This window comes from Dermacentor albipictus, chromosome 1 (assembly GCF_038994185.2).
Source record: "Dermacentor albipictus isolate Rhodes 1998 colony chromosome 1, USDA_Dalb.pri_finalv2, whole genome shotgun sequence".
Classification (NCBI taxonomy): domain Eukaryota; kingdom Metazoa; phylum Arthropoda; class Arachnida; order Ixodida; family Ixodidae; genus Dermacentor; species Dermacentor albipictus.
The window spans coordinates 336,862,197-336,889,814 of NC_091821.1; the positions used below are offsets into that span (position 1 = coordinate 336,862,197).

At 47.9% G+C, this 27,618-nt stretch overlaps 1 protein-coding gene across 8 annotated transcripts in view; it reads left to right on the forward strand.

Moving 5' to 3' along the window:
* Positions 1-22,208, forward strand: part of sei (seizure) — a 325,563-nt gene extending 303,355 nt beyond the window's left edge. For all 8 annotated transcript variants that reach the window (XM_070531711.1, XM_070531710.1, XM_070531712.1 and 5 more), the window contains 4 exons: positions 2,543-2,795; positions 4,737-4,940; positions 12,055-12,145; positions 12,508-22,208. In XM_070531711.1, the coding sequence (XP_070387812.1) occupies positions 2,543-2,795; positions 4,737-4,940; positions 12,055-12,145; positions 12,508-12,672 (713 nt within the window). In that variant the 3' untranslated portion in view covers positions 12,673-22,208. The remainder of the gene's footprint in view (positions 1-2,542; positions 2,796-4,736; positions 4,941-12,054; positions 12,146-12,507) is intronic.
* The last annotated feature ends 5,410 nt before the right edge of the window (positions 22,209-27,618 follow it).

The window sequence follows — 27,618 nt, forward strand, 5'->3', positions numbered from 1 at the left end:
TGAACATACGCTTATTGGTAGAATTAACAAGCATGGTGTCGCGCGCGTACAGGCAAACGTCAACAGTTCTGGGGTGATGAACAGCGGGTTTGTAAACCTCCCTCCAGAAGCAAAACCAATCCTCCTCCTCTCCCTTCTCGAACACACGCATGCGCACGCGCACACACACGAAAAGTCGAAAAACAAGAAATACTCTGTGGAAAAGGCTGCCAACGTGTGCGCTGAAAAAATGTGGGAGGCAACAGCTGTATATCACCGAGTGCGCGCTAATCCTCACCACAATACTGCGTGGCATCACACACAGAGGCTTCCCGAAGCTGCGTAATCTGCGCCTTGCGTAATTTGCGCAGGCTCGTCAACACGCACATTAAGCGGAAATCTACGAGCAAGGGTTCGTAGATCAGCGCGCGGAAGTGGTACCAGACTTCGCTATTGCGAGTGATATCATCATCATCATCATCATCATCATCATCATCATCCTGATTACGCCCACTCCAGGGCAAAGGCCTCTCCCATACTTCTTTAACTACCCCGGTCATGCACTAATTGTGGCCATGTTGTCCCTGCAAACTTCTTAATCTCATCCGCCCACCTAACTTTCTGCCGCCCTCTGCTACGCTTCCTTCAAGGGGAGTATGGTAGCGCGATTCAAAGACGGGACAAGAGAAGACACAAAGGGAAACACACAGCGCTAACTTCCAACACTGTTTATTGTCGAAAACCAGGTCGGACTTATACACTCAAAGAACATGAGTCACATCCACGTGAACAGATTAACAATCATAGCGATACATTTTGTGATAAGTTAGGTCATGCGCAGAAATTTCAGTTCTTTTTCAGAGAGAGCCAATGATGGTTTGCTGATACATGTATCCCCTAGGGCATCAATCTGCTCGGCTTCTATTATAAGTCTAGTGAGTTCGCACTTGTTTCTACCGGTAATGGTTGTTGATTCGAAGAGAGGGGAGCACTTATGTTGCTTACAATGAAGGGAGAGAAAGCCATCTGATACAAGTTTGTCGACTTTATTTTTGTGTTCGCGCAGTCTATCATTTATACATCTGCCCGACTGTCCGACGTAATACTTCCCACACGATAAGGGTATACGATATACAATTGAAGTCTTACATTCTCTGAACTTCTTCCTGTGTTTAACTTGGCAGCTAGGGGCACTTTCTTTCTTTTCTGGTCTTGTTTTCCTGCACAGGCTGATTAGTTTGTTGGGTGCAGAAAAAACCACATCAGTGTTTCCTCGGCGAGCAATTTTCTTTAGGTTGTGCGACAATTGGTGGATATACGGTATCACTGTTGGTCTTTTTTTCTCTCGGTTCCTATGTCTTTCTGCTCGTTCAGCAGTCCCTGATTGCTGCACTTGCCGAAGTATTCCCTCTGCAACTGATGTCAGTACATGATTGGGATAACCTGCTTCATTCAGCCGCATGGCTTGTTGTGTGAAGGCTTCGTCAGTGCAATGATGGCATGATTTAGTAAGTGCGTTAGTGAAACCCATTTTTGCAATTCCTCTTTTTACCAGTTTAGAATGGGCTGAATGATATGACAACAACGGTTTATTTGTCCGGGGACTGTAACACCAGCAAGTTAGTTCATCACCGAAGGTAAATTTAATATCCAGAAATTTGATCTTTTGTTCTATAGGCACTTCGAACGTTACTTCTAGAGGACAAAGGCACTCGCGTATAATATTACTAATAGCTGAACACTCTGTGTCAAAGTTGTCTTGCTGAACATTCACAAACACCAAAAAGTCATCAACAAATCGAAATATTTTAACAAATTTTATATCATTGATGCGTGAGCACAGGTCTCTGTCTAGCTTGGCTAAGTACAGGTTGCTTAAAACAGGCGCTAAGCAGGATCCTATACAGATCCCTTGTTTTTGAAGGTACGCAATGCAATATCGTATAACCTTATCGTGTGGGAAGTATTACGTCGGACAGTCGGGCAGACGCATAAATGATAGACTGCGCGAACACAAAAATAAAGTCGACAAACTTGTATCAGATGGCTTTCTCTCCCTTCATTGTAAGCAACATAAGTGCTCCCCTCTCTTCGAATCAACAACCATTACCGGTAGAAACAAGTGCGAACTCACTAGACTTATAATAGAAGCCGAGCAGATTGATGCCCTAGGGGATACATGTATCAGCAAACCATCATTGGCTCTCTCTGAAAAAGAACTGAAATTTCTGCGCATGACCTAACTTATCACAATATGTATCGCTATGATTGTTAATCTGTTCACGTGGATGTGACTCATGTTCTTTGAGTGTATAAGTACGACCTGGTTTTCGACAATAAACAGTGTTGGAAGTTAGCGCTGTGTGTGTCCCTTTGTGTCTTCTCTTGTCCCGTCTTTGAATCGCGCTACCGTACTCCCCTTGAAGATGCATTACCAACAAGCCCACATTGCAACCCTCGTGAGCTACGCTTCCCTTCCCTTGGAATCCATTTCGGACTTGGAGTGATTTCGGACGCACACTAATGCAAATAACTTTATTTTCTCTCCCTCTCTCGGGTCCAGGGTCGAGTCGCAGCAGCCCCGGCTGGTCGCCCAAGGACGAGGCGCCGGGCGCGCCGCGGTCGGCAGCGTCGACCCGCGAGTCGTCGCTGCCGGCGGCGGCCGTGGCGCGGCCCTCGGCGCAGTCCAGCTCGAGTGTCACGCTGCCGGTGTCGTGCAGCCCGACGGGCGGCGCCTCTCCACCGCAGCCGCCATTTCCGGCCGGGGACGAGGCCCGGCTGGGTGTGCTCGAGTCCAGGATCGACCAGCTGGCCAGGTGAGACACCGCGAGTTCTGTCCTTGGCGTCTTAAGGACTCCCCACCGGTGCTCTTCATCCTGTGCCACTTTCCGCTCGCCAAGTGCCACTTCTTTAGGTGGTGGTGGTGGTAGTGGAGTTCGTGATGATTATGATGATGATCATGATGTGGATCATTTCCTTTGATGCGAGGTGGTGGAACATGCTGCAGAGCTCGTTCTTTAGCACTTACAGGAACATTCGGAACTCTTTTACACACTAGCTTCATTATTCATAACAAAAAGTCCCGTTCGCTCTGCGTTTTCCCTCACTTTACGCCACCAGTCTCCCAGTCATAATCTACGAGTCTCTATAGTTGTTTCATTTATGTTTCCTCGGGTGTCCACAAAACCTAACGCGTCGGTCAATCAAGCTACTTCCACATTTATCGATGGATGCATACTTTAGCATTCTACTAGAATATGCTCAGTGGTTTCTCAAGGCGCCTGGAGCAGGGCGATCGATCCCTGCTGGAACTTGTGACTGCCTTCGTCAGGTTCCTGAGCATTGGCTCTGCCTTGATGCCGCCAACCACAACTCCGGACTTACTGTTCTGTAGCTGTATCGCGAAAGTAAAATGTGCGGGAAATCTTGAAATGTTCGCTCACTATTTTTTTCCGCTAAGCCGTCTGATAAGCACCAAAACGCGACATGCAGTTATTAGCATCACTATAGTCAACGGTCTGCAATGCTTTTCTATCATAACGAACGCCTTTGCAACGCTTAATGTTTATTTGCTGAATGTTGGGGTATAGAATGTGCTTTTAAATTGGGGTAAATTTAGACACCTCTGAGACTTTGCAACGACCGCCTGGGAGTGAGTCAGCGATGAACGCTTGTTCGCAACAGCGCAAACTGTGAACTTCCTTCCTTCTTCTCTTTGAATCCCCTTTCCTCCTTCCCCAGTGCAGGGTAGCCTATCGCAATCAGCCTGGCTAACCCTGCCTTTCCCTTGCGACTTCTCTCTCTCACAATAACCTAAGGCAAACGGTTCCGGTGAAAAAAAAATATGCAGATCCAACGCACTTTGGGAATCGATGTAAGCGAAGCTTTGTCTGCTGTTTGCATTCATTGGCGTTATTTGGCGGTGATATATAGGCGGCATCCGACACTCGTGACGGGATATGAAATGCTAACTTGCCTGCTCCGCTTGCGTTTGTTCTTGCTCCGCTCGACGCTTTATGCGAGCTTTCGTCTCGTCGGCACTAAGTGCACGCTTCGGCGCCATTGTGGGTTGCAGCGTTGTAGCCCTCAAAACTGCCTCCTCGCTAACATTCTCTCGCTAACATTCTCCCCACTTCCTCCCTCTACTCCCGTTGCTGTTCCGGGTGAGTATGGAGACTGGCGCGGCAGCTTCTGCAGAACATTTGTGAGGTGCCATGCCTAGTTAGGCTTCCAGAGGGTATTGTGCAGATGCGACGAGGCGTAAATCTTGACACGAACTTCTCAGGTCTTCTTTCCGTTGTGCCACATCATGTATTAGCGCGATAGCGTTAAGCGCCCCGTGTCATGCCCGTGTCGCAGAAAATCCGGTTTTGACGCCGCGGGCATCGCTTGGCGAATAATCATTCTGAACCACAACTGCGCAGCTCCTCCACGTGGCGCATACCTTCTCTTACATTCTTTTCAAAGTTATTCCTCGTAGTTCTGAGAGTGACAGCTCATAAACAAATGTCATGAAACAAAACACTGAGAGCGCATGCCTTTTATGTTTTTGTGACATGGTCACTTCTCGACCGCGTCCCCATGAGGCCGGCGTTAGTTGCGTGCGTCTCAACCGCGTCCTGACGTAGCCGGCGTTAGGGACGTGCCGGACAGCAGCAGCCTCAGCAAGCCACAGCAGCAGCAGCAGTGGGAAAGTAGAAGGGGCAAAGAAAGCTTCGCTTTGAAACTATTGCCTTTCCTCCTTCTGCCGGTTGCAGGCAAGTGGCGGCCATGGAGAGCCGACTGGCCCTGGACATGCAGACAATTCTGAGGCTGTTGAGCCCCGAGAACGCCGAGAGGCGCTCTTGCGACGCACCAGGCAGCTCGGCAGCGCGGCCCGTCGACCTCCCGCTGAGGGCGGCCACAGCTCAGGGGGGCACCGGCCCGCTCTCGGTGCCCACGCAGTCGTCGGAATCGAGCAGGCAAGTTTCGCACGATCGGGTCATGAAGCGCTATTTTCGGGTTTCAGGAAATCGGTTCATACCGCATGAATGTTTCTTCCTGTCGTTACCAAGCCGTTTACACTTCTGCGCTTGCTACTTTTCTTTCACGGAACACTCACTTGCCGAAGCGGTGCATAGACGCCATGCACTCTTTGCAGGGTAAAATCACATTGGCAAATTCTTCAATCTACCTCAGAATTTGCTTCAAGGGTTAGAACCAACGATGCTTAACTTTACTGACCATAGCTTGTATGTTGAAGATGTGCTAGTGTAATTGAAGAATGCAGTAATGAGAATTGTGAACACTATTTTGAATACGTAATCCGAATATAAACAAAGTGCGGGTGCCGAGATCGAACCTGGCCTCTCTTAGGTCGAAGTTGTTCCGAACTGAATGCTGATTCCATGCACTGTTCGAATTACTGTTTATGCGGCGAATTTTGCAGGCAGCTGGCCATTTAACATCGTTTACAATAGCGTGAATTACCAGATAGCGCTACATGTCCATGTGCGGCGAGAGATTGTGTATATGACGCCAACGTGTGTCATGTGTCATGTGTCATGTCAGGGGCGAGGAGGTTGCGCCGCGGCGCAGAGTTCAAAGAGGGGCTCTACTTTCAAATTGTCAAGGGACTTTACATGACACAACAACCGCAGTAGCACTATCCACTCTTGTGACTCTTTAATAGTACATCCATCGAATATCCGAGAACCACAAACAATCTGCAGAAAAAAAAGACATATATAACGTCGCTCATGGCTGAAGACTTTCAGGCGAACAACCCCACGGCAAAAATATTAAGCAAAATGCGAGGCTTTCAGGCTCATGAAGCGAGAAATAAATTGCGGCGCTTTCTCAGGACAATCTATACGCTCATTCATATTTAAAAGAGCGCCGAAAAACACGGACAAGGGAGGACACAGGACAAGCGCTGATCCAGGACAGCGCTTGTCCTGTGTCCTCCCTTGTACGTGTTTTTTGGCGCTGTTTTAAATATGAATGATCAGTACCAACTAGCTTGCACCGAAACCCTTCTGAATCTATACGCCTTTGCGAAGCGCATGCGAGCGCATCATTGTGAAATTTACGCTAATGGTGCATTTGAGGGGTCCTTTTAGATTGCTAGGAGTATGCTACAGAAATCTTTCAAGACCGCGCTAAACTTGTTTTACCGGCAGGAGATGGTCTATTACAGGTAATCAGGCATACAACAACAACAACAACAACAACAACAACAACAACAACAACAACAAGAACAACAACAACAAGAACAACAACAACAAGAACAACAAGAACAACAACAACAAGAACAACAACAACAAGAACAACAACAACAAGAACAACAACAACAAGAACAACAACAACAAGAACAACAACAACAAGAACAACAACAACAAGAACAACAACAACAAGAACAACAACAACAAGAACAACAACAACAACAAGAACAACAACAACAACAACAAGAACAACAACAACAAGAACAACAACAAGAACAAGAACAAGAACAACAACAACAAGAACAAGAACAAGAACAACAACAACAAGAACAAGAACAACAACAACAAGAACAACAACAAGAACAACAAAAACAAGAACAACAACAAGAACAACAACAAGAACAACAAGAACAAGAACAACAACAAGAACAACAACAAGAACAACAACAAGAACAACAACAAGAACAAGAACAACAACAAGAACAACAACAAGAACAACAACAAGAACAAGAACAACAACAAGAACAACAACAACAACAAGAACAAGAACAACAACAAGAACAACAACAAGAACAAGAACAACAACAAGAACAACAACAACAACAAGAACAACAACAAGAACAACAACAAGAACAACAACAAGAACAACAACAAGAACAACAACAACAAGAACAACAAGAACAACAACAACAACAAGAACAAGAACAACAAGAACAAGAACAACAACAACAAGAACAACAACAACAAGAACAACAACAAGAACAACAACAAGAACAACAACAAGAACAACAACAAGAACAACAACAAGAACAACAAGAACAAGAACAACAAGAACAAGAACAACAAGAACAACAACAACAAGAACAAGAACAAGAACAACAACAAGAACAAGAACAAGAACAACAAGAACAACAACAACAAGAACAACAAGAACAAGAACAACAAGAACAACAAGCACAACAACAATAATAATAATAATAATAATAATAATAATGTTTGCCATCATACATGTTAGATGGGAGGGCGGAGGGGAAAAAGCTGCTCGCAGGCAGCTTGACGAGCCCATTATTGTCATTAAAGTCCGCTTGTGCCCTAACCATAGCCTACTTGTGGTCTTAGTTGTTCCGTATTTCTGTTTGAAGCGCTCCGAATCTCGCAGTCGAATGTGAGATAAGATCTTTAGTGCGGAGTGTTACGCTTGCGTCATTTTATTAGAAATGATAGACACTTGAGCCGCACTCGCGCAGTCTAGCCCCTACTCTGGGCGTTTCGCGCCCACCACATCTTGGGCTCATTCTCGGGACATAGGGAAAAGACGGCATCTGTAGAAGGAAAAGCCAAGACAGTGCCGAGTATCAATTTCCTAGCAGCACATCTCCCATGGTCTACACTGAGGCTGCCGCCTGACTTTTACAATGATCCGCGAATAGTTCCCTTTCAACTTTTCTTTAAACACTACACAACAATCTTCCCAGCTAAGACGTATGGTTAGAGGTGAAAGGTGTTAGAGGTGCTATGGGCCATGGCCTAACAACTTCCACGTATGTCCACGTGTGCAGTCTGCAGAACACAGTTTCATAGGCTCCAAAGGCTGTCCTTTTCTGAGATGGACTTCAGAGGCTCCTCAAGCAGAATGTAGATATAACATCCTTCTCAATTAGTTTATTTCTTTTCAAAAATTCGTAGTTGGAGCTTCATGTTTAAACTAATTGTTTTCTCCACAGACTCACAGCAAGGAAAGTTTCGATTTAAGATTGCGCGTTATGCGAGTGATGACGGGAGCACATGCATGACTCGCACTTCTCTCGTTGGCTGCGTTAGTGATTGATCGCTAAGTAATATTACTGAGACACTGGAATATTGTTAACCATGAAATGATTTTAGCTCCAGTTGTCGGCGACCCTCTAGAGACCTTGAGCCAACGTCCTGAACGACATCCGCGAGAATGGTACGTGAAAATACGGGTAACCAGTAAAACCTCGCGACAGTGTGGCAGTTGGCCTAAACCGTTTGTACAGGACCGCATTACTTACGCTAGTTACTACCGAAACAAGTTACAAAACATATTGCGTCCAAGCTCTTCCTAGTGTTCGTTCACAATATCACTCAAGCTGTAACTTCTAGTACGATGAAGTTTTATTTGTCATTTCCAATAGCGACGTTCAAAAGGCAGATACAGGGCACTATACACTTGATTGTCATCTTTTGGCGCTGAGACAGGGTTCACTGTGCTCTTTTCAACGCAAGCGGCCCGTGAGTTCCGCGGTGCGTCCGATGCGCAGGCCGCGTCCAAGCCGGTAGCGTCCGGCACGCCGCGGATGGCTGTCTGGCTTTGGTTCTGTCTGTGACAGGAAGCTATTGCGTGCAGATGGATCAGTGGACAGTATGGCGTTGTGTGGCGGGGTGTGCCGTTGCGAACAAGCACTACACACATTTTAACATTGTGGCTAGTATCATCTCCAACCAGTCTGCTTTGCCGGTAGCCATTTCTTGCTTACATGTACTCTCCACTATGGGAGAGCTAGCATTTCTTCAGAACTATGCCGGCGACTACACGGAAAAATTGCAACTTTGCAAACCATCGTCATGTATTCATGTACTCATGTACATAGTTGTCTTCAAGTACAGTAAAAGCTCGTTAATTCGAACCGCAAGGGGAAGCCGCTTCAGTTCGAATTAACGAAAGTTCGAACTAACGAAAGTGAAGGAGAGCAACAGTACACTGCGATTTGGAAGCAGTAGGGCATGTCAGAAATTTGGCGTGTCAGAAAAAGAGTGCGTGTGCCGCGGGCACACGCCATCTTGAAGTCGAAGCTCTGGGTCCGACTGTGCCACACTACCGATGTCCACCGAAACGAACGTTAGCCGCGGCTTAACACCATCTCAATGAATCGCGATGGCCGATACTTCCTAAGCTGAAAACAGACGTGCACAACCGATGAAGACTGCCGAGACAAAGACGCTGAACATGTGAAGGTGGCGAAGGCCCTGATTCGTTGGTTCTTGATTGCAAGCGCAGCTGCCACGTACTTGATTCGCTGTGTTACGATGGCGCTTGCCGTGCCATCTCCGCACAACATTAGCAGCTGTACAAGATTTGCAAAGCCTCCGAGATTCGCAACGGGCATGAAGTCTCGGAGGTTACGTAGAACGGAGAGGCGGCAGCTGCCGCTGCCTTCTGGCTGACCCCGAGTCGGTTAGATTTTTTTCCGATTTTGCCTTCTCTCGCCGTTCTCTCCGTTTCGGAGGCAATACAGCCTTGTGTGTAGGCAGTAGGCGCGTTTCTCTGGCCGTGTGCCAGGCGAGCGTAGTTCGAATTATCCGTGAGGGAACCTTCTCGCGTTCGAATTAACGGACTTTTTTATACATGCACTTCTGTGGAGTTTGGCCGGACCAAATCGTACAGTTCGAATTATCCATAAATTCGAATTATTGAAGTTCGAATTAACGAGCTTTCACTGTATTTGTACGTTGTACAAACAGTGGGCGATTGGAAAGATACCAGCCCAGAAGTTTCCACAAATGAGGACTGCTAGACATTTTTTTTACGAGATTCGGTGTGCGTTCTTGGGATTGTCATCTTTTTATTTGTGTTTGCGTAGTTTACACGCTGTAAGAGTATTTTAACACTAATGAAACTATCTATGCGACTAACTATATAGAGACTAACTATATATATATGAGACTAACTATATATGAAACTAATAACACTAATGAAACTATATATACTACGGCAAGCTGAAAACTACTTCTACTAGTTAGAAGGTAACTCTAGTCTTGACATTAACCATAAATCTGGAACACCTAATATTCGCAAAACATGACACCACTTTCAACTAACATTGACCAGAAATTATTAGCACATCTGATGTTCTTGTTTACATTAAGTGGATGAATAACAATGACCTGTGTTATGGCGAGGAGGAGGAGGAGGAATAAACTTTTATTGTAGAACCAGCACTTTATGATGGCCGGGCGTACGCCTCCCACGAAGGGACGTCGAGGGCTTGCCTCGCCGCCGCCTCGCGGGCGTGCTGGGTCGCCCAGGTTTGGTCGTCGAGGGTGGAGCTCCGCAGAGCCTCATGCAACCTCGACGAGAGAGTCGTGGTGTTAGTCTGTGCGTACTGTGCTGGGCACTCCCATAGCATATGCGAAAGCGTAGCCGGGTGAATTCCACAGCACCGGCAGTTGGGGGTAGTGTAGACGTCCGGAAATATAAGGTGGAGGCGGGCGGGTGAAGGGTACGTGTTTGTTTGTAGTAGACGCAGGGTGGTAGCCTGCGCCCGGCTGAACTTTGGGTGAGGCGGGGGGAAGATTCGGCGACTCAGGTAAAAGGCCTTAACAAGATCGTTATAAGTTGTCAGACTGTCCCTGGTGTCCAACTCATCTCCAGTGACTCCGGCGCGGTTGACTAGGCCTCGCGCAATGGAGTGGGTGTCCTCGTTGAGATTGGGGAGGTGTGGGTGGACAGGGCCCGCATGGGCCGGGATCCATGTTAGGGAGATTATGCTGTTTTTAGATTGTGGTGCCTGGCAGAGGATGCGAAGAGCTTGGGGACAAATACGCCCTTTGCTGAAGTTAGTAACGGCTGAGCGAGAGTCACACACTATGGTGTGACAGGTGGGATCTAAAGTGGCCAGGGCGATGGCCACTTCTTCAGCCGTCTCTGCAGTGGGGGTAGTGACGCTGCAGGCATGGTGTAGGGCTCCATCGCGTGTGGCAACGGCCACAAATCGTGTGCCATGGGAGTATCGGGCTGCATCAACAAATGTGACGCCAGGTACGTTGGCAAGGGCTTTTATGATAGCTCCGGCCCGAGCTTGGCGCCGGGCCCTGTTATATTCAGGGTGCATATTCCTAGGGATAGGGTCTATGTAGATCCAGCTACGGATGTCGGTCGGGATCGGTTGTTTGGGGCCCTGTTGCTGATGGTAGGTGAAGCCAAGCGTGGACAGAATAAAGCGCCCCGTTTCAGTATGGGTGAGCCGTTCAAGCTGAGAGCGTTGTTGGGCTTCAATGAGTTCGGAAAGGTTGTTGTGAACTCCCAGTTGGTTGAAGAGTTCAGTGCTGGTGCAATGTGGGAGACCAAGTGCTTGCTTGTAGACCCCTCGTATGAGGGTGTCGAGCTTGTTCTGCTCAGCCCGGTATCAGTTGAGGTACGCAGCAACGTAGGTGATGTGGCATATGACAAAGGATTGGACGAGTCGGAGAAGGCTTTCTTCTTTGAGTCCTCCTCGACGGTTAGATATACGTTTAAGAAGTCGTAGGGTGTTTTGAGATTGGGCACAGATCTTGTTGAGAGCCAAGGCGTTGGAGCCGTTGGTAGAGATGGTGAGACCGAGAACCCGGATACTAGGGACGTTTGGGATAGGACTGCCATCTTGAAGGCGTAGGGTGATGGCGTCACAGGGTCGGTGATCAGATTGGTGTTTGGGAGGGCGACCCCGCTGAATGGGCTTGTATAGCAGAAGCTCCGATTTAGCCGGCGAACAGCGCAGACGCTGTTCGCCAAGACGCTCTCAGTTCGCTGTCAAGACGCCCTCATTTGGCAGTGTTATGGCGAATTTAATTGAATTCTGGGGTTTTACGGGCCATAACCACGATTTGATTATGAGGCACGTCGTAGTGCGGGACTCCGTGTTAATTTTGTGCTGATTAATCCTTCATATACTTTCCCGACATATACTTTCATCTTTAACTTGCCCCCAATGCACGCGACATGGACGTATTTCGATTTCGCCCTCATCGAAGTGCGGCCGCCGCGGCCGGGATTTGATCCCGCAAGCTCTTGTTTAGCAACGCAGCACCATAGCCGCTAAGCCAACGCGGCGGGTCTGAGTTATAGCGAATTGACTGTGCATTTTTTTTTCAGGGCGGGTGGAGGTTCATGCACATGGCCGGCTGGTTCGGACCCGTGGACAGAACCCTTTCGCAGTGCCTCACATCCGGCTGACCTGGCTCAGGTGAGCGATCCATTAGAGACCACTCTAACCCCGGTATTCAGAAAGGCATCTTAATTTGAAGCCCATGCTTGACTTGATTTAAACGACGTCTGTCGTCAACCCACGAAGGAAACACAATGAGTGTCATCGGCGCGTTCGCACCAGGCGTCATTTATATCAAGTCAAGCATGAGCTTCATGTTGCATTTCTGAATGCGGAGGTAAGGCCACTCCGAAACGAAAGCAGGCTATTGCAACTGCACGCATTTCTGGAACCTTGAGAGCTCGGTAACTCTCACCAGGGATTTCGCTGAGTCGTGGTGGGTCGTGGTGCAGGAGTGACGTTCTCGCGTTTTTTTTTTTTCTCGTTCCGCGTTCTCGCAGCCGACGAAGCAGCACAGACCTCGGCTCACACGGACGCCGGCGGAAGAAGACGAGTCGCGCGAAGCCGCCACCAGCCCGGCGTCCTCTTCGACGACGACGACGACGACAACGACGTCGGCGGCAGCCACGAAGGACAGGGTGACCAGTCGGACTTCGGACGTGTGACGGACGGAAGCGGCAGCTGTCCGCGCTCCGGCGGCTGCTCGCACGCGGCCGCCGCCGTCGTGTTCCCCGGCGGCGGCTTTCGTTGATTGGTGCTGTTCGTTTTTAATCCCGCACGCTGGTTCCCCTTCAGGCTGCCTTCGCTTCTTCGTTCAGTGCCTGTCCGGTGAGTGACGTGCGACCGACCGTCGGCGGATCATCCCGGACGACCGAGGAGGGCCTCGGATGGCGACGCCCCCCGGCCATCGGAAACGATGCCATCCTGGGCGGTCTTCGTGTTGGGAATTGTTCGCTGCCACAGCGCCTACAGGTTCACTCGGTAAAACGAAAAAAAGAAAGAAGCTCGGTTAGGGAGAAAGCTGACCGTTCGACCGCGTGATCGCACAACTATGCTGAAGTTCCTGTATTGATCCAAGGTTCGACCCATTTATTCGGACCGTTTCTTACTTCCATGTCTTAGGGCAGCCCTCTCAAGCTGGAGAAAGAAAGCAGTGTACGCTGTGTTCTATCATGACGTACACTTCTATCACACAACATCCGCTCAGTAGATCAGCAAACAGGCGATGCAGGAAAGCGCCAGATGCGACTCTTAAGTGTCGTGAAAAGCTTGTTCTGTGAATTAAAAAAAAAGTAACAGTGCGGCCAGAGCTATGCTCAGATTCTGCACTGATTTCTTGTACAGTTTATTGATAGCTTCAACATCTCTTACTATTTTCGAAATTTCACGCTGTTTTTCTGAGAATGGCTGCAGAGGAAAAAATAATGCTGCGGTCTAGCGCCAGGGCACATCCTGTTTTGATTGCTCACTTTAGCCCGGCTACTTTCAAAGCTTTTCATGGACACAATCAAGAGCCTGCCAATATTTAGGCAATGCCTGTCACTTGCATATATGAGATCTTGGTGCTGCAGCGTTAATGATGTCCTTTCTTGCTGGTACCTCGTTTAGTGCGAGCGTTTGCCTAGGAAACACAACACTCAGAACTAAAGCTGACCTACGGGGAAATAAATCAATATAAATCCTGTGAAATATTCTATGTCAGCTGACTTTCAAAGTTTTTTTTTTCTCATAGGCCTATTTGCTAGTAATCATGCTCAGGTATTTCAAGTATCACGCTAAATTTTCCCGCCCTGCTATCGCACCGCACATCCCGAACTCCTCTAAATCTCGAGAATTCAAATTTTCCCGTGGACGCTATCAATCGCTCGACATACTGTTCGACCAACCGATGAGAGGGATAAGCGACGTGGCGAAATGACAGCAAGCTAGAGCCGGAATTTAAACCTTGACTTCATGTTCGGTTTGCAGCGAAACTCATCCTGCGGTAGTTAAAGGTGCATGTCCATCGCTCGGATGCCTGGTTCTTCGTGCGGTAAAGTTATATTCACGTTTTCGTTAGATGGTGTAAATGCACTTAGAAAAATTCAATTCAAGAACAGCTATAATGCATTTTAAAGACGCGCTGCCTTCACAAGAATAAACAAGAAGCCCCAAAATTCAGTCCAATTCAATTCAACATCCAGTACAAAGTTCTTCCAATCCGTGAGGTACGCAAACATTTCTATTTTGCAGAGAATTTGACGATTTTCACAGGATCCCTCTGTCAAACCTTCACGAGCACTTGGACATAATAACACGGTCGCAAAAATAGCCCTCGTAAATTTGTAATGTGTGGCTACGTGCATAATATCTAATTCCGCTTCCTGACTTTATTTTCGCGCTGTGTAGTTAGATATGCCAAAATGAAGGCGTTTCTCCGCCTATTTCTAGCTCGCGACTGCTCATATTAAGGATTTACCTCCCTTAAAGCTTTTAAAGTTAAGCTGTGAGCTATTGATCTTAAGTTGTTTATTTTACATTGAGACAAGAGGAAACATTTGTGTTACTCAGATCTCTCTTCCTGAGCATGCTGCTGCCGTGGCCAATCCCCAACACGAAGTCACGCCCGTGATGCTGTGTGGCGGTAGCCTTTCGACGCTCTTTCATGCTTGGCCTTCAGTTCATCGAAACGAGAGAGAGAAAGAGAGAGTGATAGAGACAGACAGAGACTGCCGCCTCTTCCAAGACTACTCGAGAGGACAACAGCGCCCATACTCGTCACCTGACATTCCTGGAAACCGACGGCGCAGCAGTTGCTGTACTGCGCCTTGTTGTTTGCGCTTCTGTGATTCCTTCGTGTACAGAGAGTAAGAGACGGTGAGACAGTTGTGCGCATTACGAAAAGCTGCCGGAGCAGAGTGGACACGCCTGCTACGGTGAACCCCCCCTCCCCCCCCCCCCCCTGCACCTTCGAAACTGATCTCGTGGATTTAATAAGACGTTATTATATTTTGAATTCGGTGCGTCCGCGCTCCCATCGAACTGGACCCAAAGAGGAGCGCTCGAGTGTGTGAGTTCCGTGGCTGGAGAAAGGGGGCCCGCCGCCACCAAGAAGTTGTGTACGCGCACTCGAAGGACCCATGACGGCTACTCACCCGCCCCGTGCGGTTCGTTGTTGTTGTTGTTTTCATTTTACTTTTTTTTTCTGTTTTAGCATTTTCATCTCTTCGGCGGCATGATGTTCTAACACTCGGCATATCGTTTTGCCACCTCTCTAGGATCATCACAATTGAATTCAAGGTTCGTGCTTTTTCTGATTCCCCCCTGCCCACCCACTTCCGTTAGCACGTAATTGTCGCGCGGTCATCCCCTACGCCGTCAGCGAACTGTGGTTACGAACTCTTCGCCGCCACGGAGGACGAAGTGCTCGCCCAAGCGCGAGAAAGTAGTTTGTCAGAATTCGGCTTTATCGGCATAGCTGTGGCCGTGTCCCTGCGCAGCGAAAGCGAGCGAGCGGTTCATTCTTTGATTGAACGTTTGCAGTCTTTGTCAAGAAGGCACACGTCACAAGGTGGACGGCTCAAAGAAGCCGCTGCAGTGTGCTGCGGAGCCCCTGCGTCACGTCTGCTGCTCCGGGGCTGCAGATAGTGAGCGAGGCTACTGCGTGTTGATCGAGACATATCGAACGACAGGATATGCACGGGTTCCGCATTATACGTTCCGGTGACTCTTACACTTACAGGCTTACTCTTACAGGCTTACACGGACCTGGAGCTAACGTTTCGACGAAGGAACTTGCATCCGTCAGCGCATCGGGCCGAAGTGCAACCTTCGTTTATCCGTGGCCGTCACAGAACACCATATGCCGTTGTCATTTGTAAGCATCCACCTTGCCCGTGTACTTTTGACCATTACTGCATTCTGTCGAGCCAAGAAACGTAGAGAGGAGATACCAAACGCAGAAGTGCGCGACGTGGTTTAGAGTTCAAGCACTAGCGTACCAAGGTTGCGCGTCAATTGCACGTCACGTTAAATTCCGGGCGAACCGTGACGCCTCTCCCGTTTTGAGAGCAGTGGGTAGTGAAGTACAACCTACCGACCCAAGCTTCAGCTCGTCCATCCCTCCCGGGCTGGATAGGTCAAGCACGAGCGCAGGTACTCGAAGTGCGAGCTTGCGTGTTACATAGCGAGTGTCCCGCTCCAGTTATACACGGACGTCAGGTTCCGCACCATTCCAATCGCGTCTTTAGCAAGTTCTGGCACATTCACTGCGATCCTATACGGAGCACGTGTACTCGCGTGCACACGCGGGCGCTATTCGTAGGATTTCAAAAACAAGAGCGAGCTTACTCGTCCTCGCTCGTGATAGTAGAAATTGCTCTTTATACGAGCCGTACTTATTTATTCCTGCCAATTAACAAGAGCTCGGGAGTTGTGCAATCTCACCGAAGATCTACGTTTCCTGGAGGGCTAGCAATTATTGTTTACGAATCGGGTCGTGTAGCTCGCATATACGCGGGTAACGTTCAAAGCATCCTATTCACACTCGACAGTCATGTCGGTTTCAGAGGTTTCTCAAGTATTTCAGCACTCAGATCGATTCGCTAACGATGCTTCGGAAGCTCTACTCGTTACAAGATATAGCCTTAGTACAGAGTGAACGCAAGCTCACAGGAATTCGGATGACCGAATTACTTCCCAGAGAACTAGACACTCTTCCGGCTTTTCATGCATGCGTGGTCGGTCAGGCGTTGCAAGTTATGCAACTGCTTGGAGTACGCTTTGGCGAAACGTGGTCGGCCGTAATGCTAGCAATGCTGGCGAGACAAAAGCCAAGCGAAAAAGCAATACCATGGTCACGTTGGCGTTCACGCAAATAGCAGGAAAGGAAGCTTGCCGGTAGTATTGTAGAACGGAAGACAGAACAAAAAAAAAGTATAATCGTCGCTCGTGTTTAAGCTCACTTACTTATGAGGAAGCATCGGTAGAGCTCTCGCGACTTCAACCATTACCATTTGTGCACATCCTGCTTAAGCGTAGGCTGTAGAATTAGTGAGTGAGAAACTTCTATCATTCAAAGCAAAGCGTCTGGACCACGTCTCTTTGCTTAAGCACAAATTTGAGAGATTGCAGTGGGCACGATCAGCACATATACACAGGAATCTCAGGAACACTACACTCGGCGACTCGTTGCAAGGCTGCCTGTAATACTCGTAAGTGAATTCGCTCACACTTCGTTAAATTCAAGCTTCTGACGACGGCCATCGCCCCCATTTTAACATACCACGCCGACGTTGGGCCAGCTCGCGCGAAGAGTGTCAGCATAAAGTGTGTGCTTTGAAACACTCGAAACATGTTGGGGCGAGGCTACGTCTATACGGCGGTACTCGGCATCATCAAAGAAGTACAGTTACGCTGCGCTCGGCGTTTTGGCGTTTTTCTTTGGTTTTTCGGTTGCGACGCAGCCGTTGATTCCTGCGCGTCCGATTGAGGCGCCGGTGATATTTCGCACCGACGTATACTACACGCTTCGGAGTGCCTTGCCGCAGGCTAAAAGCTGTCGCACCACCCTGCCCCCATCACTTTTACACGTAAGCACTTGAAACTTATGCTCTGTTAAACACTTGCTTTTTGGAGGACTTGTTCAACATATCTTTTTGTATTGTTCCATTACTTTCCGCCCTTCGCACTCGCCGCAGTGAACTCTGCTCATCGAGTAAAACCATTTCTATATGTCAGCGGAGAGAATGTTTTCGATCACCATGATATCTCTATTTCAGAGGTACCACCGAAGGAAAAAAGAAAGCCACAGAGCGGATGTGTTTCGCTATTTGATGCAAAGCATTTTTCTTTAGTTGCGAGCTTAGCGCGCTTTTCAGCCACGCCTACGTGCTCGGCAATGGTGCATGACGTTTTCCATGTCGGCAAATAATTCACGCTGACTAGTTTGCCCATAGCACTCTGAAATGAACGACCAAGGCAACGTCACGTACTCACCCATCTTCATTGCAAGCCACCAAACCCATAATTCCCGCCCAGTAATTCGTCCAACCAGCGACTACCGATCGCTGTTTCATTTAGCCGCATCGACCGAGGCAGGTCAACGCCATATGCATAAATCACTGGCTGTCCCGTCAGCAGGGCCAATGGTACGCTAATGTTGCGACGTAGCGAGTTGTCTAGCTCTGCACTTCCGGGCCTTCTGGGAGTTTCAATAAGTGTCCTGGCAGAGAAAGACTTCGTAGAGCCAAGTTGCTTTTATGACTAGGTTAGTACTAGCAACATTGTCAGAGTTTTCGTTGTAACGTGGTCCTGGTAAAATTGGGCGTTAAGGTTTGCTTAAGTGTAAACGTACCCTGACATTTATGTGTTGTTCATGCGTGGCAAGCGTAGAGTACGAGAGATAGCGCCATATCACGTCAAGGTGTAGAAGAACACTGAAAAGTTTTCTTGGAGAACGCACGCATCTGTCAAATTCATGAGAGAATGCAAACGTTCTTGGAATGAGCATTGCGTCACCATAGCTTCCCCGTAGTGCGCTGCCTGAAGACATTTGCCGAAGAGCGGGTCCTATTTGAATCTCTTGTTACTGTGAGCCAGTTCACGTTGCTGAAAATTAGCATTTTAGTCGCGCCGTGTTCGTGCGGGAATGTCACACCAATAGCATAACATTCACACCACCGGGTTTGTGTTACCAGAGGAGTGGGAAACCTTGTCGAAGAAATGGTAACAAAGTTAGGCAAGGGCGCATAATTCTTTTCTAATGATGCTAGTGGACCTTAGGCAAGTTGACGCTGACGAATTTGAAAGGAGCGGCCCTGCTACGACAATGCTTAAGCTGAACGCGTGGATAGATTATTGTCGGAAGTTTATTGGGCTGTCTTGCGGTCATGCACACTCGCTTGGGCTTTTCGATTCGTGCGTTACAAGAGCTTTGATTTCGTGTTTCGAAGCCCTTGTGCATTAATCAACAATGCGGCCGATTTCGTTTAAAGTAGGTGCGGAGTCATTGGTCAAGCTTTTCTTCATGTGCCTAATTTGAGACTTAATGAGAGCTTAAGAACGTAGTTCGCCTGAATTGCGCTCGCACAATCGCAAACCTCGCAACGGTCTAGTTATCGCCCACAGCGTTATGCAACGTTTTGATGACAAAGGTTTCAGCAGTAACGGAGGAATTTTGTCGTAATTCTTCTAAGAAAGCAGTCGAACGAAACGTCGATTCTGTTCTGACGCCTTGAGTTAGAAACTCAGTGACACCAACTTTGGCTGTGTGTCAGAATTTCACCAAACGATGTAGCTTCGAGTATCTGAGTGAACGACCATGGAGACTCAAACAAGGTTGTAGTTTGTACCATCTCGGAATGTGCAGAACGCTTCCTCTTTTTATAAGCAGGCTGTCTGTGTCGAGCGTGAAATGTATGGTATACGTTAGTGGCGAGCAAGTAATATATTTCCGAACTTGATTGTGAGTTTTTACCCGGTGCCGGCCTATGATCTGGTATTTTTGCGTGTTTCTCGTGTGTAACCGATGAGTGACACTTGAATTGTAGGGACATCTCGTGTTAATTTTCATCTGATCGAAGTCATTTTATACATCTAAAGCAAGTACAGAGGCAACAAATGGTTTAGACATGTGTGATTAGGAACTGTGCTCTGTTTAACGTCTTTACACCCAGAAGGGACACAGTGAATAATGTGACTATTTAATGACTGTGTTTCAAGTTCCTTATATTAGCCGTATATCTCGATCAGGTATGGCGCATGCAACAGGCGTTGCTCAGAGACGAACGACCGTAACGTGGCGAAGTAGTGATGGGCGAATGAAAGAAGAGAAAGAGCATATCGTGTCACTTCAGCAGGGTCTTAACGCGCACGTTAGAGTAGGGCAGGGCAGGAAGAGAAAACAAAAACGTGCTGCAAAAAGCAGCGTGCCCGCCGCACGCTAACAGCAAGAAACATGTGTTATGTATGTCCTTCCTTGGAATCAAGGAAGACCATACCGAAATGTAATTCAAAAGCACAAAAGAACGGCTCACGGCAAACTGGTCACGTGACTCGAGCTTTTCTGTGTGAGCCAGCAAAATGTTGATACCGCGTTTTCTTTTTTATCGTAACACCCAATCTCCAGAAGTATGCCGGTTTGTTCTGAAAGGCAGTGCGGTTTCTCGCGCTGGAGGACATATCAGGTGAACACAGCAAAAACATTATGGGAGGGTAAGTCAGTGGCTTCACTCGTGGTATCACCTATTTATTGTAGTGCACGATGGCCTGGAATTTTCAGTCTCGCATTCCTACTGACTCAATGGTTTCTGAAGCAAGAAATTTGATGCTGCCATGGCTGAAAATTGAGCAGTGTTACAAAACGAAAGCACTAAGCAATAAATTGGATTTAAATTTTGAAGGTTGAGTAGGAGAGGCTGTAGGCTACTCGGAGCCACGCTGTGGCTACAGCGTGAGACCAACATAAGACCAACCACGGCAACTGTTCCGTACAGCACGGGTGTCTCCTTTGCACTTATGAGTGAGATTAGTACTTTGTGATATTACTATAGTTAGTAGTCAATCCCACTTCTTTCTTGTCCCGGGATGCCAGAAGACGGTACTGCCAGAAAAGTTTCAAGCAGAAAATACTTATCGCTGACCTAATGGTCAAGATGGGTTTGCGATACCCGCAGACGCGTCATGCGGCTCACTGGAGCGGACTCTAGAAAGTCGTACTCTAAGTTATGACTTTGAGGCGTGTTCAAAACGCTTGGGTTTAATTTTACAGCTCCAATTAACCACTGGTTGCAGATACCAAAGCAATATGGTGACTGCACAGGAACTGGTTTTTCATTTTGCTTTACTTAACATTTTGAGATTGCCGTAAGTTAGCGTCAGATAATGCACTCTGGGCTTCATTATGAACATACAGGCAGGGGTAGTGCAGCCAGGCTAACCATCCTTGCAACTTTTACTTCTACTGTGTGTACCCAAAGTGTGCGCACTACAATGGCAATAATCAAAGAAAATCTCGTAGCGGTATGTTCTGCCTAAAGCACATGATGGCCCGCCTTCTGCTGTAAAACAAAGGAATGGTCTGTGACCAGTTTTATTAGCACCACAGTGCTTTCAATTGCGTGCGGTCTGTTTTAAAAACATTTTTTTTTGACGACAATGGTTGTTATTTCAAGCAATTCCTGGTTCTGTTTCAGCGCGAAATGTTTGTGAACGTACTGCAGAGACGTATCGCAAGAAACACGGATTATCGAATGTTATTACAAACGTGTAACGAACATGGCAGCGATCATCTTTCCGGCGAGGGTAATGAAGTCTCTTGACGAGGATAGAGGAACACCCGAGTTGTAGAGAAAGAAAGTGGGGCAGGCTTTAGCAAGTCAGATCGGAAAGAGAAGAATGAAACTGCTCGAAAGGCGGAGGTTGTACAGCCGGACGACGTTGTACCGCCTGCTATGACTGCGCGAGATCGCCTCCGTATGGTGATAGTCTCATACGACTTCCATAGGTGTGATGTCGACGGCCTGTGGTGAGCTCTAGTCTTAAACCTTGCGTCCTTGTAGAACTCCTTTTCATCCAATGTTATTAGCTCTCGTGGGTGCTCGCAATACCTTTTATGTGATATCTCCGTCGCCGGTCGCATTCATCGCCGCTGGCGTTTCATCCGCCTTTGCACGTGGCGCAGATTCCTGACCGGCGTGATGTTGACAGCTTGCTTTCCCAGCATGCCCTATAAATAGCGAGTCGGCGGCATCGATGACGCGATGTGGGTTGAACAGCAGTCACCCCGTTCTTTTTTTTTTTTAGGCTAACGGCTTCGCGCACTCTATTTTTCACCACGAGGTGGCGCGACGCACAGGCGCTTCGCGCTTCGGCGCACAAGACCCCCCAGTCGTGCACACACATTGCACACGCAGACACACACACACGAACAGAAACACGCAGCATTCATGAACCTGTGAACAAAGCTCATCGCGTTAGTTTTTCTCTTTTGGTGCCGACTACAGGATTGCACACTGGCCTCCGAATCTTCGTTATAGTGACGCCGCACTGTGCTAGAAAAGTTTGGCTTTTTCGACTTGTATATAAAAGAAAAAAAAATACTTGGCTTTTTTCGATGGCAAAGCTGCTTATGTTGATGCTCACTTCTTTGTACATATTATACATATTATAAATATGTATTACAGACATTATTTCTACTTCGCAGTAAATTTACTCATCACCACTCGTGTGTTTCTTGTTTCTGTCCTGCTTTTGAGACGTTTTCTCGGTACTGTTTTACTTTTTTTTTTGTGATCGTCTTTGGAAGTAGGAGTCTGTGTTCGCGTTATGTGTGAACCTGTGCCGCTTTATGAAAACGTATACCAATGGTTTTTCACTCTTATTTCTTGTACAGCAAACGAGTGCTGTGCACTTGACCATATGGAACTACTCAGGATTTATTTTCCGCCACCGCTTGATTTGCAGGATGAAAAGATAATTAGTCATGCGGCGTATCTAGGCAATTGCCTCATTTTATTGCCCCATTCACTCGAGAAGTATGCCCGTTGTTCACAAAAGAAACATTTACGATGCCAGTCTCCTTGTGATTGGCACAATTTTCGTAACGCAGCCTAAATGGGTCAAAGATGCTCCGGAGAGCAGTGACCAGTCAACATTCCCCCAACAAACGTTCGGGTCTCTTCGATTTGGCCCGCTGCAAATGCTGTGGCGTCAAGAGACAGGTCTGTAGAAAAGTTTGATGATGAATCGTTGTCAGACACGGCCGTATATTAGGTTCTCAGACATTTTCGTCATTCAGTTAAGACCGCGTGCACAGGTGGTCCTCTTCGTAAAGACAGTCACAAGTCTAGTGATCTAATGCAGTGAATAGCAGGAAGCGGAGTCAAGTGAAAGAGACCCGAAAACGTCTGCGAGAGTCGCCATCGTATCTCAGCGCTGTTTGTTCGTTTCATACTTGCACAACGAGCGCGCTGGAATAGCTAGCGTCCGCACTGAGCCGCAGCGATGCGATAGGGAATCTGAAGTAAGGTATCAGGCACAATTTGCATCGCCATGTCCTGAAATTAACACTAGCGCCAAGAGGAGCACAGTTAGGCTGAGGATAAAAAGTAACAAGTACAGCAGCGAATAGAATGAGGATAGGATAGGAATGTAGGGTGCTGTTTCCGGCCTTCTGCTCCGACCGCATTAGGCTTTCCCATTGGTACTGATCCGAACCTGCACCAGTTATGCGAACATCACCGCGTGTTGCTCTGCTCTGTCTGATGAATGCGATGGTGACGCGTCTGAGTGCGAGGGTGTTTTAATGCCCCTTTGATCTCCCCGATGATTTATTTAAAGTATCACCAATCTCGTGACAAAATGAAAATATATTGCTCGCACTTCACTGAGGAAAGCCGATAATGGCTGTGGCATCCGACATCTAGAGTGCGGCGGTACCCTATGCTGCACTAAGGATCCTTAAAATGAAACTGGAGGCTGCGATAACTTCCTTTAGAGATTTAACAATAGCCGTCCAGATGGATACATCCATATAGACCTCCCAGGGATAACCACAAGCATTTTGTGACGTTCGTTCATCAGCGTCCTCCCTTATAGGGTTCTGAGGGAGCCACTGCTTGTTCGTCTGTGTAGGTTATAGACTTCTATATTTTTTTAGTGCGTTGTGAATTTGAAAGGTTTGCCCTATATAGTTACAAAAAAAATATGCCGCTCGTTGTGCATTTATTTTTACTAGGGAATATCATAATTCCTTACATTGCGCTCGACAACGGAGTCTAGTTTTCCACCAGAAAGTGGTATGCAGACTGTATATTCTGTGAAATTTAAATGAATACTTTATTTTCAGGTTACACAACGTTGCCGTACGGCAGCGTTATTTCTATTCGCTTCCTCCTTTCTGGTGGCATTTCCACATTATTGCTCGACTTGAAGAAGATAGCTGGTTTCTCTGCTGTTTCACACTAGAGAGTGCAATGAGAGCCGCTTGCGGCTGCGTTTTCAATGTTATTTATCTCTAAAAAGTGCTATGAAGAAAAAAAAGCATGAACGAGAAGAAGGGTGGTTCTCACCCGCTTTGTTGCCTTCCGCCGACAGCGTTCAATAAATGAACTATGCAAGGCGCTTTCTCGCATCGAGCAGTTTTTTCATTCATTATGTGCTGCCCTTTCTCACACAAAGTGATTGGCATCAAGAAAGTCCGCGGGTCTCTGCTATAGTATAGTATGGAATAAAAGCTCGGTAAGCCATGGTAAAGCCCCTCAGGCAGGTTGGTCAACGTTCCTATAGGTGGACCTAAGGCAGCCTTGTCATCCTTGGCGTGTTAAGCTTTAGGTGGTTAGGGGAGCGGCGTCACGTGTTGTCGTTGCGGGTAGTGGCTACCTGCAAAAGAAATAACCGAAAAAGAAAATGAGGGTGGTGCCCCACCCTGCCTAGAAACGTGCAATGCCAGGCCGTGTTTTCTTTTCAGTTTCTTCGTTTTGCAGATAGCCACCGCCGCCAGCGTCGCCACGTAGCGTAACTTCGCTATCCACTTCAAGCTAACACGCCAAGGATGATGAGGCCGCCTTTGAGAAAAATAGGTCCACTTATCGAAACGTCGGCCAGCGTGTAAGAGGCAATTTGACATGGTTCATCAAACCTTCTATCCCACAGTGTGATTCCTTCTGTCAGACCACATCTCGCCTCTGCTATAGTGCAGTGTAATTTTGTTACTGATGTCTGCGCCGAGACCATGGTCTTGTAAAGCGGCAGATGTAAATTTTGTTAGTTTTAGATTACGACTTTCTTGTGTACGCAAAAATCTTCGCGCAGAACGATCAGGCCATTCCAGTTCAACGAATGCAAACATACGTATAAGCGGAGCTTTGTTACACCCCGTTGGCTCAGTACCTACGGTGTACCGCTGCGGAGCTGTACGCTTATGTACGGCGCATTTAGTGGCCATAAAAGAGCCCGAGATAGCTAATATTTTCCGACAGACCTGTGCGACGCCATCCATCATACTATTCCGTTGTTTAGTAAGCTCAGCGAAATATATTAATCAATGTAACCAATTCACTGCTGCTGCCGAAGCCTGTTCGCACTATGAAGTTTGCTTATTGCGTGAACGCTCTGACTGCCGAGTCCTGAAGGTAATGCTTGCAATGGTGTAAAATGTTTTGAGTGAACTGTGTGGTTACAGCACCTTCATCCCAGTTCCCTCCCGCCTGAAGACCTGAATGCCACCTTTCTGCAGAATGCGTAAAGCACCGGCAACCAAGACACTTTGTGCAATTCGGATGCTTTATTTGCACATTATTATTACTATTCCGATCTGAGGGTCGCTATGGCATTTCCAACAAATTCTAAAGCGCTTTCTCACTTTCTTTACAAAAGTCATCACTGGTTTTGACGTGATCGCGCTGCTCAAAAACAGCAACGCGACCTGTCCAGGTACAGCGCGTATACATCAACGAGGAAACTATGGTACCTCTGACCAACTTATATAACCACTGCTTTAATCTGGTGAACACGAGCTTACCAGTACTCAAGTTATTGAGGAGAAACGGTGTGCATTTGCCACTCAAATACGCAACTTTACACTCTGCCTAAAACTTATACAAAGGAGTCTATGAAAATCGAGCAAGAACTTTGTCTCGATGCAGAACGCACATTCCGAAGGCCGTTAAATATATACGGTTTTGATCAGTGTTTCCTGAGAAAACCCGTACCAGAAATAATTTGCCTGGGCTTAAATTGAAATGTTCAGCATGCCGCCCGATACAAAGACATGGTGGTGGAGAAACAATGTTGCCTCAGATAGATCACAAAAAGACTTCTCGCATATGACTTTCTTTCTTGAAAGCGAGTCTTCCTCTTCATCTCCTGATGGCCGCATAGCCAAAGACATCGCAGATAGCACATTTTTCTTAATATTTGTGTCTGTGAAATAAAAAGAAGCGCATGATCACGGACTTGTGCCACCGTCCTGGCTGCCAGGCAGTCACTCTGCCAAAGGTCGCCTGGACAGAGTGCCTCGCAGTGTGCTTAGCGACGATGAACGCATGCGTCTGTCAGGACGAAGCCCCCGCACGACCCGGTGCTACGCGTCTCCCTTCTTGGTCACCGAGATCTCGAGGTCAAAAGGCCACAGCATTGTAGCCGCTTCGCGCGTAGACACGTCCAGGCAGAGCTTTACCTCCCCTTTATCGGTAAGAACGGCGTGGTCGTGCTTAAACTCCACCGGACGCAACGGTGAATGCGCCCCGGTACTCGCCTCGAAGTCAACCTGCTGACATCGTAGGACTTCTATCCGCTTGTTGATTTCGTTGACTGAGCAGACGCGAGAAGCCAACGGCGACTGAACTTCGAAGGACTTCGGTGCAGCTTTCTCTGGATCTGGCGCATCCATCGACGGTGCAGTCACGGCACTTATCGCGTTTTTCTTGGTTTTCTTGTGCCTGTCTTTCTTTCCTTTTCCCGCAGCCTTTTCTCTCTTCCCTGACTCAGCTACACCAGTCGGCGGAATTGGCGGCGCCTGTTGAGAGAGGTCCGGGCGTTCAAGCTTCAGCATAGACGGCCCGACTTCGGGAGGAGGATGAAGAGGAGGCGGAGGTGGAGGAAGAGAAGAAGTTGCTGCAACTGCAGGCTGCGATAGCAAAAACGGCGCGTCTCCGAGCAGCACTATAGACATTGAATTCACCTTGCGTGGTCCTCTCACATCTTTCTCACGTTGTGCGTGCGGGGACAGCGTGAACGATACTTGAGGCGACTTGTATTCGGAGTTCTCGAAAGAGGACGTCGAGGTTGGCGACGCCTTAATGCGCTGCCCGCAACCGTCTTCCTCACTCGCCACGGAGTTCTCAGTGAAAGTCGTTTCCTCCAGCACATGTCGCGCTACTTTCCTCGTCACGCTCAATGGTGGCAATGCTCTTTGACCAGGATGTGGCGCCTGCTCTTCTTTCTTAACTGCGTCTGATGAGGAAGGTGCCATATAGAGCGGCGACTCCTGTGGTGGTTCGTTTTTCGTTTCGGCTGTCTGCGCCGTCAACTTGTCAGGTAAGCTTTCGCTAGAGTGCTCTGGGGACGCAGATGACAGGCCGAAGGGGCCTCCCCATCTCGGAAGCGCAGTTGAAACACGTCGTCCAGTGTCGGCACCGTGGTGCAAAGTTGCTGACTGATGTTGGTGCGCTGCAGCTGTATCGTCAGCGCCAGCCGACGCGTCAAAAAACGGAGAACCCCAATTTGTGTCCGAGTGTTCTCTTCCTGTTCCTGCGACTGCTGGAAAGGGTCCCGTGTGATCCAGCACGTTTGCATTTCCTTTCGACTCCTGTGTAGTCGGCGAGAACGCAGCTGATTGGTCAGGCAGCTCCGCGTTTGCTTCGTTTCCATCTGCAATCGTCGAAAAGGAAGTCTGTTTTGGCGACAAGTTTGGCGGCTCTTGCTTGACATCGATCGTGCACGCTTCTCCAGTTCCGCGTAAGCGGCTGCCAGACTGCTCCGAACACGAAGATTTCGTCGACCATATTCCGCCGAAAGGGCCTCCCGCAATTGGAAGTTGTGTTTTGAGCTTGCTTACCCCTACGGCGGCTTTCTTTAAATCCTTTACCTGCTGTTGTCGATCGTCTGGTGAGTACGCTTTGTCAGCCTGT